General features: G+C 48.5%; 1 protein-coding gene across 1 annotated transcript; it reads right to left on the bottom strand.

The window, feature by feature from the left end:
- Nucleotides 1-35: 35 nt before the first annotated feature.
- Nucleotides 36-11799, bottom strand: KLHDC2 (kelch domain containing 2). Its single transcript, XM_085225908.1, has 14 exons — nucleotides 11641-11799; nucleotides 10396-10557; nucleotides 9388-9467; nucleotides 8258-8375; nucleotides 7113-7228; nucleotides 5791-5872; nucleotides 5611-5694; nucleotides 4637-4717; nucleotides 4499-4557; nucleotides 4079-4188; nucleotides 3276-3348; nucleotides 2215-2302; nucleotides 1252-1304; nucleotides 36-1012 (listed from the first exon to the last, which is right to left on the bottom strand). Exons 2-14 carry the CDS (start codon nucleotides 10549-10551, stop codon nucleotides 889-891), a joined length of 1224 nt encoding a protein of 407 aa, XP_085082034.1. The 5' UTR covers nucleotides 10552-10557; nucleotides 11641-11799; the 3' UTR covers nucleotides 36-888.
- Nucleotides 11800-11847: the final 48 nt, after the last annotated feature.

Below are 11847 nucleotides of genomic sequence, written 5' to 3'. Positions count from 1 at the left end.
GAAAAGAAATGAGAGCACACATTACACTGCAGGAATTGTTATGTCCTAGAAGTCAGTTGTTTATTGACTTTTTTCACTAGACAAGATGTAACCCATTCCCAACAGCAGCACAGCCTGCCCTGTGCCCCAGGTGCCACCAGGCTGAGCTCTGTGGCTCAGGCTGTTCTGCTGCAGGTGAGCTCTGCGTGTCCTGACAGCTGACAGCAGGCTCAGGCACATTCAGTTACACTGCTCAGGGCAGAATATCTGCTACCTAAGGTTCACAATTGAAGTTCCACAACATAAAAGAGTTTCATAAACCAGACTAGAACCAAGCAGAGAGTCGTGGTGCTTTGACAGCTGAAGGTTTACAACAGTTTAGCAATTTGGGTCATGTACAATTTTCAGATCTCATTTCTCTGACCTTTGTAGCAAAGTATGTTAAGCAGTTCCCTAACAGCACAGATAAAACAGGACTCACCCATCACAGCACTCTTCAGCACAAACTAAAGCAGCACTTCTCCTTCCCGTGTCTGCAGGGCCTGTCTCCTGCACAGACATCCACAGCACCACCTGGGACTTCAGATAGCGTTATTTCCACGTATCCACACCTCATTTTGCTCAGGGTTGGCCCTCACGAGTACTTCACGGTGGACAAACCCACAACTAGGTTTGGCTGAAGCACAGCATCCACCTCCACTTGCATTAAATACATTTATTGCAAACATCTTTACACAAAAATAGGTTTTCTCTAGGCCATTCACATGCAACTTCAAGGCGGGAAGCAACTACCTACAGTACAGCTACTTCATCTATACAGGTTTCACGTCTGCCACACGTGGTACAATTAATTATTACATCTTAGAATTGATCATCCATGCACCGCTCGGAGCTGTCAGCACAGAGGGCTCAGGAGCCCGAGGTGTTGTTGCTTCCAAACCGTTGATTGACGCTGTGCAGCAAGTGCTTGGGGAGGCAATTCCAGGAGCTGGCCAACATCTCCTTAAAGCAAATGACTGCTTCGAGGCACAGCCTGGGGGAGAGGAACGCACAGCTGCTGTTAGCATGAATGGAGTCCTGCAAGGTGAGCTAATGATCATTTACAGCTGCCTGCTGCCACATGACTACTGAATGGAATCTCACTCAGCTGCTGTTATTTCAGCTCTCTTTAAAGGAAGAAATGTTTTCAAGCGTTTTAGATTGGCACTAAGCTTGCACCAGTTGCTTTAGAAGGGGACACCACAGCTTAATGTTGAAGTCTTGTTTTCTTACCTTACAAGAGATCGTGGTTGTAGAGAAAACACAAGTATTTCATTACTGTGAGCCTGCACGTGGGAGGGAGAAAAAGAGAGAATCAGTTTGTGTGGATCCCATCATGACAGCAGAACCAAACCAGCCAAGGCTCAGAGGGATCTGGGTGAGGAAGGCAGACACAGCACAGGTCTGGGGCTGGAGTTCACATAAGCCACAAAGGCAGCACATAAGCTGGACTCAGAACTGCTCACCAAACCCTGCGGTGCCTGCACTTAGCACTAAGGGAACCACAGGTGGATCAGTGCTCCATGTCCTGCTCTGCATGGCCAGCACCCACTCAGCAAAGGGAATAACAGCAACTCAACACCCATATGGGTGCTGCTGGAGCTTCCTGGTCTCCAGGGATCTGCACTTGAAATCCTGCAGCAGGCTCAGCAGTCACTGTTTTTTATTGTTGTTTTTAAGGATGACATGTTGCACCACTCTTGTTTGCCACTTGCTGGTTCCACCTGACACCCACTGGTTCTTACATTAAAATGCGCAGCTGTGCTTGCTCCCAGTCATTTTCCAGCCACCTGAGGACTTCACAGACCATAATACTCCCTCCTGTCCTGGCTGAAGAAACCCACTCTGTGCTACGTGCCCTCAGCAGGGCACCGCAGTGAAGAAACTGCTTTGGGAAGGGCCCACTGAGCTCACCTGGTGAGAAGCACTGGGCAAAGCTAACGCAGGAGCCAGCAGATGAGAGCTCCAAGTGAAACATCACCATGAGGGAAACAAGCCACGTTTGTTTGAACAGTGAATAGTGACCTTTTCTAGAAAAGCAGCACATTTCCCCTTAGAGCTTTGTTCGTGTGTCTGCCAGTCCTGCAGACACAGGATGAGAAGCACTTCATGCTTGCTGCAGTGCTAAGGAATTGCAGCTCCTGCGGGCAGGGCAGGGCTGTGCAAGAAGGAAAGCAAAGCTTGGGATAAACTTACAGCTTTAGAATGAGCCAGCAGGTTGTTGGCACAGCCCCCAAAGACGATCACCTCTCCCTCTTCACTTGCACAAGCAGTGTGCCACAGCCTGCAAACAGAAGGCAGCATTCAACAACAACACTCCACCCAAAAAGCCACGTTTGGGGTTTGTATTTCAAGCTAACACACACAGGTCTGCCTTCCCAATGCTATCCTGCAGCACTGAGGAGTTTGTGGTTTGAGGAATAGAACTCCTGGCCAGTCAATGATGGACTGGGCAGGCTGCTCTGGTTAGAGCAGGGCTGCAGGGCTCAACTGCCTGCAGATACAGGCACACATCAAACTCCTGGAGGAGGGCCGCAATGAAAATACAGCCTGTGAGAGCACTGTGTCCCCCGCCAGTCAATAGGCTGAAGGAACATGATCTGTACCTCTCTGGAAGCCTTGTGGCACAGCAGCTCAGCTTTGAAAAACAGCCCTTTCCTCACTGCCAGCAGCAGGACCCAAGGGCACAGCAGGGAACCACTGCTGCTGTCACTCCCTGAAGCCCAACCCAAACCTCTTCCCCAGACACGATGGGTCACAGCTCACATGTTTATGATGCTGTATGCATGCATCACCATTGCTTTAATGCTTTTTAAATTGCTGGTCATCACCTCCAATTTACTCAGTAGGTCTTCATGGAACACAAAAACACACTGGGGGAGCACAGAGCCCGAAGACGCAGAGAACAGTGTGTGTTTGTGGCACAGCAGGGACACACGGGGCTCCAGCCAACTCCTGTGCTGGCACACACAGCTCAGGGCCCCTTCAGCCTGCACATCCAGCCCCAAATCCTTGTTTCCTGCTGCTTCACAAAGAAAGCACTGAGCTACATGCTGGCTGCCTCCACCCGGGGCACAGCACTGTCACGTGCAGATGCTGCACATCGGTGTTTGTGGGGTAGGAAATGCTAACACAGAGTATTGTGCTGTTAGGAAAGACAAGCAGTGTGAGAAGTGTGTGTCCTCCCTCACTGCCATCACAAAGAGCCCCCTCACTCCTTTTTCTTTGCTAAGTTTCCAAGAAAGTGTGCACCATACCTGGGTTTCTCAGAGTAGTTATGCTCGAACTGTACCCACTCATTCTTGCTGATACAATAAATCCAAGCATCACCTGAAAACAAGCAAAACTCCAAATACAAACAGGATTCTTTTAGTTCTGTCATGGTTGTTGAAGTAAAAATGTACTCTGGTATAATACAGTGCATCTTTGTTCTTAAATAAATCAAGTTTTTTCAGGACAAACCCTGTGAAGCTTGGGGGAACGGCTGTTTGTGAGGGTGGACGGTGATAGGACAAAGGGGAATGGTCTTAAACTGAGGCAGGGGAGGTTTAGGTTGGATATGAGGAGGAGGTTTTTCAGCCAGAGGGTGGTGAGGCACTGGAACAGGTTGCCCAAGGAGGCTGTGGATGCCCCATCCCTGCAGGCATTCAAGGCCAGGCTGGATGTGGCTCTGGGCAGCCTGGGCTGCTGGTTGGCGACCTGCACACAGCAGGGGGTTGGGACTGGATGAGCACTGTGCTCCTTTCAACCCAGGCTCTTCTAGGATTCTATGAAGCTTTGGGCTGCCTGTCTGAAAACAGCACTTTAATAGGAGGAAAGACAAAAAACTGCAAAGCTCTTACTAATTGCAATTTGCATGTGATGCTTTTAGAGCAGCCTGAGCTCTGTAAATAGCAATGTCTGCACACATTCAGTGACTCCTACTCTGTCAACTCAGCTGTTCCACAAGAAACTGGATCACAGGACATGGATGGAATGTACAAAGACTTTAGGGTGATTAGGCAGTAGCTCAGGCTCTTATTTAAGAACACAAAGACAAAATCCTTTAGGAATGACTTACTTAATGGCTGCTTGTCAGTGGTGAATCCTCCAAAGAGAAAGAGATGATCTGAGGAAATGGGTGTTAGAGAATGCCAGGAGCGGCCCACCGGGCAGACGCCTTGTGCCATTCTGTTTCAATAAAAGCACCATTAATCACTGATGTGCTGAAGTTAAACAGTGCTGCTCATTATTTTTCAGGTCTTTGAACCATGTGACTTCGAACTGCATGCGGGTCATGACCCAACAGCAAGTTTTTACTGTGTCTAAAGTGAAGAGTTTTGCTCATATGAGGTCTGCTGGCAAAAACCAGGGAGATAATCCTACTTGTGTCTGCTCACCTACTGCAGCTTACTAAGCTTCACTGGATTGATTAGAAGTGAATCAAGATGACACCTTTATACTGCTTTCCACACTAACGGACTGGAGTTTTAGTACCTACATTTCATTCCACTCCCACGTATCCAAATTCAGGTAGTAAAGGTCGTTCATTCGGGACTCCTGGAACAAAGCAGAGCGTGGTTGAAGCACTTCACATTTGGGTTTTGGTAGCACAGCACTCAGCAGGGCTGTGACTTACTCTGTATCTGCCTCCAAACACAAAGCCTCTGTTCCCCACTGTAGCACACGCGTGAGCTGCTCGTGGCGATGGAGTTTTACCCTGGGAAAAGAAAACATGAAATAAGAAGGGAAGTTTATCAGATATGTTAACAAAAGAAAACCTCATTTCAACAGAAACCCCCAGCGGTCAGCAAGGCATCCCAGCCCCAGAAAGCAGCCAGCCAAGGAAATGAGGGGCTGAGCTGTGGTCAGACTTAAGCTCACCAAGGAGCAGGGAGCGAAAAGTCGTTCTGTGGGCAGAAATGTGTGAGGCAGAAGGCCTCAGACTGTAAACAAGGTAATGATACAGTGAATGCCAGGCAGGATTTTTCTCGAGCTACTGTGAAATATCTGCGATCCGTAGGTATTAAGACAAAGCAGATCCCCAGTAATTTGAGCAAGGAGTTACTTATCTCACATTTAATTTCTTCAAATCCTGTGGCAGCCTCGCTCTATTTGTCTGTTCCTAAATACTGTTGGGACACTTTAAATGAGGCCTATTTGCAATTGCAGAGCTTTTTGTTTTGACAAGGATCCAGCAGCCAAGTGACACACAACCAGCTGCGAGCTGCAGCGAGGATGACAGGAAACCACGAACTTTGCTTCTCTGAGCTCCCCTTAAGAACAACACCACTGAAGCATGAAAGAAAGCAACTCAGTGGGAAAACTGATGAAGAGATAAAGAGCACAGAACAGGCAAGCTTCTTACTTTTGGAGAGGAGGGAGAAGCCACGTAAACAATGTAAACCAGCATTTGTTATCAGCCTCAAATTGCACCAGGCGGAGGCACAGAGGTTAGGAAGAATTTCTTTCATCAGCAATCTATTCTAACTTAAATTTAAGCAGTGAAGGCAGGCCTGGCAGAGTCATGTCTGGTTTCACAGGCTGCTAGAAGAGATATGACATGACTTTCTGAAGAGCTGTAACTTGAACTGATGTAAGAATAGAAATTACCGTAGTTATAGGCTGGCTCCAGGTAAATGTTTCAGTGTCCAGAACATGCACGTGGTCATTCCATCCTCTAGGAAGCCCTGAATTCTTTAAAAATATTTACAGAGAAGCAAGTTTTAGTAAGCATTAATGAAATATTAAGTGCCAAGAGAAATAACTTCAAGGTGAGAAAAGTTTGCCTACCCAGAAAGAGGTCTCATCAAATTCAAAAGTTCCTCGTTGTTTCCCTTCAGGAAAATAACCATAGCCTCCAAAAAAGATTAGTCTGAAACAAAACATGCAACAAGAAGTGTTAGAAATCTTATCACATTTCTCACTACAAACTAAAGATCTGTAAAGGTTGGGCTCAGACTGAAGGCAGGGAAGCACCTGTGACCTCATTATTTCCAATACATCAACAGTGCAAGTTTTCCAGGTGTGGGGCCCTGTTTCTTGCCTAACCGACCTCACCACCCACACAAAATCCCTCTGTAGGTGTTTCCCAAGCCCCAGGCTGCTGAGCTTTGCTGCTGTTCTAATAGCAAAGCTGCCAGGCCTGCTGCCTGATCCCCGTGCTCCAGCCTTCAGTATCAGGGCTCTCACACAGAACTATGGGTGCTCCTGAAGCTTCCTGCCTCTGTCCTTTCCAAGCGTGCTGCTCAATTTCCCCAGTCCCAAAAGATTCACAAACAGTCCCGTGAGAAGCCATGGAATGTACACAGTGTGTGGGTGAAAAGAGGGAAGCCACCAGAGAGGAGAGGGCTGAAAAGGAGAGCTCAAGTGCCTCTTCTGCACAGAGGTCTGTGTTTTTGCCAGAAAGTCTTAATGAAGAAACAGAAAACAAGCGATACAGCCAACAGAACTGCCTCAGCTCGAGTCCTGCAAATCTACCAGTGAACTCTCTCTCCATGCCTGGAATCTGGGAAGTAACACCATGGGTTAAGCAAGCTTTTCTTTCTCTGCAGCGAATCCCACAGCAAATGCAACCAGCACAAACCAGGCAGAATTGAGAACATGCATTGCTGAAAAAGCAATATACGTTTTTTTATTAAAATGGCTTCCTTCCCTCCTGCTCTTCAAGCATCAAAGACACACGGGCTGTTCCCCAGGATATGACCAACAGATTGCATTTTGTGTGTAATGGGAACAGGCTTCTCTGTCTTTGCCAAGAAGGACACAGATACAAGCAACCATTCTTTAGAACAACAGACCAAGAAGGCAGTGTGGAAGATTTGCCTGTAAGGAGCCCACTTTTTGCACTGTGACTCACATGGATACTCTGTGGCTTACACATACCCAGACTGGGAATTAGGTTTTTTCATTTAGCAACAGCTAAAGGACAGAGCAGATTTAAAAGGCTGAGGAACAAATCCAGCATCTTCCCAAAGCACATTTGCGCTGCAGGCAAGAAGTCCTGCTGCAGCTCTTATGCAAACAAAAAAACACAACAACAGCAAGGCTGGGAGTGATGAAAAGCACACATACACACACACACAGACTGCTGTGCTTTGTTGCTGGAGCCTTACTTGTTTTTGTAAACCCACACGCCAAGTTTGTCCTTTGATGAAGGGGGGACCCCCTGACACTCTACTCTGACCCACTGCAGCACTTTGTCCGTGGATCTGGAATTTAACATGTAGAACTGTAGAAAATAAAAAGATTTCTTTTACCCAAACAGTTAGCTTAAAGCTCAAGTCTGACTGATGCTACACTAACAACCTGTAATTAGCATTCATTGGTACAGAAGCAGTACATGAGTTCCCTCCCTCACTGCACAGAGCGCTGACAACATTTGGAATGAACTGTGGATCCAAAGATCTTTTTGCAGGCTCAGATCCCAAACATCCTTTTACAAAAGTAACAGCATCATGCACAAGGAGTGGGACCATTCAGAAGCTGCAAGGGAAGCAAATGAAGGTGTGCACAACGTCACAACTGTCCTGTAACTCAAAAGAACAGTTCCAAAAAGTGTTTTTAAAGCTTTTGCACAACACCTCCTGATATTAATTCAGCAACCTCTGGAAATTTCCACCTTTCAAAGAAGCAAACGTGGAAGGAGCAGTGCAATATAATTGACAGGGTGAACTGCTCCAGAGCAAGTGCCTCCCAAACAAGTAAAAGGTCACAGTGCTTCTCTGTGCTGGAAAGCCATCAGAGAGCAATAGTGCAGAGCTGGAGGCCAACCTCAAGTCTGGAAAACAGATTATCTGACCTGCTGCAGAGAACTAATACACTGAATGGGTAGAAGTGTGCCAGCTAATCACCTGAATGGAAAATAAAGAAATTCGTGTGGTAAGCACAGGGTTTTGTTAGCCAAAATCTCTCAGGCAAGGACGAAAACATGGCTTCAATTAGTTTGCACCTGAGGAAGCTGCTGACAGGGCACAAAGGCTGTTATCTGCTTGCCAGTAGGTGAAGCCACGGAGCACACAGTGCCTGGATCCACATTCAGTATTCCATTATTAACATTAAAGCTCTGAAACTGTCCAATCTGTCCAGCAATTCTGAAGAAAATGCTTCTGTGATTTGCTAAGTTGATACATTTCCTGCTATGGATCGATTTTAAGTAACTGAAAAGTCCACCTCTGTACAGAATGGGACCAAAAGCTAACAAATAACAATGAGGAACTTATTTGTGAGAAAGGGTTTACTAAATTGTTACTAAACTGACCTTGTTTGTGTTGCCACGTGCATGGTGTCCTCCAAACAGGTACACCACCCTGTCTACACACACAGCACAACTTCCAGACATGGAAGGTGGAACATCTCCCTCTGTTTTACTCTTCTTCCTACAAACACAGATTAAGACATTATATATAACCAAAATAAACGGTAACGATTTTACCTGGAGTGAAAATCTGTACCATCAACATCATATCTTTAACTCTGAGAGATCACTGTGGAGCACTCAGCTCTGAGTTTTTCAGACCCACACAGGCTGAACAGTTTACAACACCCGGCAGGCACTATGGGGAGGTGGAGTGGGGAAAAGACAGCTTAATTATCACGTGGTTTCTGGGGGAGGAATCCTGTCTGCTCAGTGCAGGAGTTCAGGGTGCTTTTCCCATCCCATATCCCAGAAGATCCTAAGGCAAAAAGGCTGCATCTGTCTAAACTGCGGGTTTCATTTTGCTACAGTTTATCTCTAACGTCTGTAAACACTATAAACACACTTCAGGCTGTCCCAAACCACTCTGACAACTGCAAGAAGTGCTGAATTTGCATTTTTTGCTAAGCACGGAGGAGACTGGGCTTCACAGCATGTGGCTCCAGACAGCTACAGCATCAGTGCAGCGTGTTCCCTTCTCCTCCTGTGCTTTCAGGCATGCAGTTCCACACAACCTTATGGCCCCTACTGGTCTTAGCAGACTCAGCAGTTTCTTTGGCAGCATAAATACTTAACAAAAAGGACAAGAAATAAAACACAGAAGGAACCCACAATGCTTCCTGCAGCACCACGTGGTACCCATTCAGTGTTCAGGTGTTGCATCCTACACCAGACATCCCAGAACACCTCATGCTGATGCTGTCATTTACCTGTGCTGACTCCCTGAGCTCTCTCTCCCACTTCACCCTACTCACTCCTGTGAAAATTTGTTTATTACATAGAAAAAAAACCACAAAATAACAACTTTGGAAGTGTCGTACACATGCATGCAAGAGTAGGATAGGTGGGAACAAAAAAGTCAGGGAGTTCCCCTTCTGTCCATAGACCTTCAGTGTGGTCATTGTACCAATTTAATACAACACTTTTTTTTTTCCCCATAAAGCAAAAAACATTAAGTTAATTATTTACTGTACCATCTTCCAGTTTCCATGTTGTAGATCCATATTTCATCTCTAGGCAGATAGAAGTCATAAAATCCCCTAACTTGGGCATTCTGCAGAACATATCAGAAAAGAAAAAGAATGCTTGAATTACAGGCAGCTCTGAATGTTTACAACCCCTCAGAGACTCAACCTGCAAAAACTACAGGAGCAGTGCCTTCTGCATTCTCATACCTCCCACCTGCACACAGCAGTTTGGACCTTATTACTGTTTCTGGTGGGGACCAAACTCCTCATAGGGCCACAGGCTGGGCTACATGGAAGCTAAACCCTACGTTCACATGCCAGGCAGGGTAGCCTGGGTGCACAAAGGAGCCACTCTGTAATTCCCATTCCCATGACACCATCAGAATAACCACAGAACCACAGCATGGTTGTGTTGAAAGGGACCACACAGCTCCCAGCCCCACCCCTGTTGTGGGCTGACTCCCCCCCAGCTCAGGCTGCCCAGGGCTCATCCATGGCCTTGAGCACCTCCAGAGATGGCAATACATCAAAGCTTTGTTTTGAGCTACAATTCACCCACTGAATCTGCTGTCAAATGAAAAATCATTAATTTTCATTCCTGTCAAAACTGTAGAATGGTTTGGTCCCACTTGCCACACACACACCTCAACATGTTGAATAACCAACTTGTGATTGGTAACATGCAACATACAGTTGTGCTGACAACGGTGTAACAAAAAGCACCACTTTGCAGGGAGTGCATTCCGTAGCAGATTGTATGTTCTACCTTTATAACTGGAGCTTTTGTTTTTTAGAGGAGGGATCACAGAATCACAGAATGGCCTGTGTTGCAAAGGAGCACAGTGATCATCTAGTTCCAACCCCCTGTTATGTGCAGGGTTGCCAATCAGCAGCCCAGGCTGCCCAGAGCCACATCCAGCCTGGCCTTGAATGCCTCCAGAGCCACATCCAAACAAACAGTACATAATTACAAGTACTAAGAGTGATAGGCAGGCAGCATAGAGCAGAGTGTACCTTGTATCCTCCCCAGACGTACATGCAGCGCCCATCAGTCACTGCCACGTGCCCACTGCGCTCTGCAGGGCTGTCATTCTCCAGCTGCTCAAAGCTGTCCTCAGCTGGAGCTGGGAGCTCTTCATCTGCCTGCAGGTCTTCATTATCATCAGCCATTTTGATCTGGTGCGACACAGAATAATGGAACAGTTTTGAAAACCATTAGAATAAACAATCAGAGGAAAAAAAAGATGATAAATCACAGGCTGTTGTCTTTCAAAATGATGTTCTTCAGGAAGAAGATTTCATATCACTTAGGAAAGTTTCAGAAGAGCAAACAGAGCTGTGAGGGCTCTGGAGTGCATGTCTTACAGGGAGTGGCTGAGGGAACTGGGACTGCTGAGTCTGGAGAAAAGGAGCTCAGAGGAGCCCTCGTCGCTCTCTTCAACTCCCTGACATGGGGTGGTAGTGAGGTGGAGGTCAGCCTCTGCTCCCTGGCAACAGCAACAGCATAAGAGGTGATGGTCTCAAGTCGTGTAAGGGAAGGTCAGTTGGATATTAGGAAAAAAAATGTCTCAGAAAGAGCAGTCAGGTGCTGGACAGGCTGCCCAGGGAGGTGGAGGGGTCACCACTGGGCCTCCAAAGCTAAGCCTCCTCCCCCCAAACCATCCGTGCTGCTCAGTGCAGGACCTCACCGACATCACAGAACAAAGCAGAGCCCCTCTCTGCATTAAACCGCGGACAGAAGGCCCAAACCTACCGACGGGGCCCAGGAGGAGCCCCAGGGCAGCACCAGCTAGGAGTTGCCAGCCTCGGGCCGCCAGCTGCCGGAGCCTTCGGGCGGAGCGAGGGCTGAGGCGGCCGGGGACAAAGCAGGGCTGGGTGCGGGCAGGGAAAGGCCTTCAGGGGGGCACGGAACGCGCGCGGGCCGACAGCGACTTCAGCCTGAACCGTCTCAGGGACCGACACTGCAACACCCCCAGCACGCAACTCTGCCGCGTTAATTACACTTCAGAGACCCCTGCCCACCCCTCTGCCTCCAGCCGACCAGCCCCGCACCGAGCCCTCCCCCCGACCAGCACTATTTGTGCACCGCAGAAGACACGCCACACAACGCCTGCGGCCTTCGGCCACGCTCCCCCCGCACCGAGCGGCCCCGAGCCCCACACGGCACACCAGCCCTTGCCTCAGGGGGCCCCGCCGCCTCCCCTCAGCGCGGGGCTGAGGGACAGCGCCGCTCCCGACCCGGCCGCACCCCCCGCTCACCTCAGCGGGCCCCACGCAGCACCAACAACCGCCGGGGCCGCACTTCCGGTTGCACTGCGCAGCACCAACAACAGCAGGGCCGCACTTCCGGTCGCACTGCGCAGCACCAACAACGGCCGGGGCCGCACTTCCGGTCGTACTGCACAGGCGCAGCTCCGCCCCGTGGGGGAGGGGCCGCAGGCGGGGCGGTGCGCAGGCGGTGCGCTA

This window comes from Meleagris gallopavo, chromosome 5 (genome assembly GCF_905368555.1).
Source record: "Meleagris gallopavo chromosome 5, MGAL_WU_HG_1.1, whole genome shotgun sequence".
In the NCBI taxonomy this organism is placed as follows: domain Eukaryota; kingdom Metazoa; phylum Chordata; class Aves; order Galliformes; family Phasianidae; genus Meleagris; species Meleagris gallopavo.
This window is presented reverse-complemented; position numbering and strand designations above follow the sequence as displayed.

Bases quoted from the DNA above. Each gene is read 5' to 3' on its own strand.
- KLHDC2 (XM_085225908.1), bottom strand. From the start codon at position 10,551: ATGGCTGATGATAATGAAGACCTGCAGGCAGATGAAGAGCTCCCAGCT. The intron at 7,229-8,257 runs GTCAGTTTAGTA...TATTTTCTACAG, and splicing joins CACGTGGCAACACAAACAAG to TTCTACATGTTAAATTCCAG. The intron at 5,873-7,112 runs GTAAGGCTCCAG...GTTTTGTTTCAG, and splicing joins GTGTGGGTTTACAAAAACAA to ACTAATCTTTTTTGGAGGCT.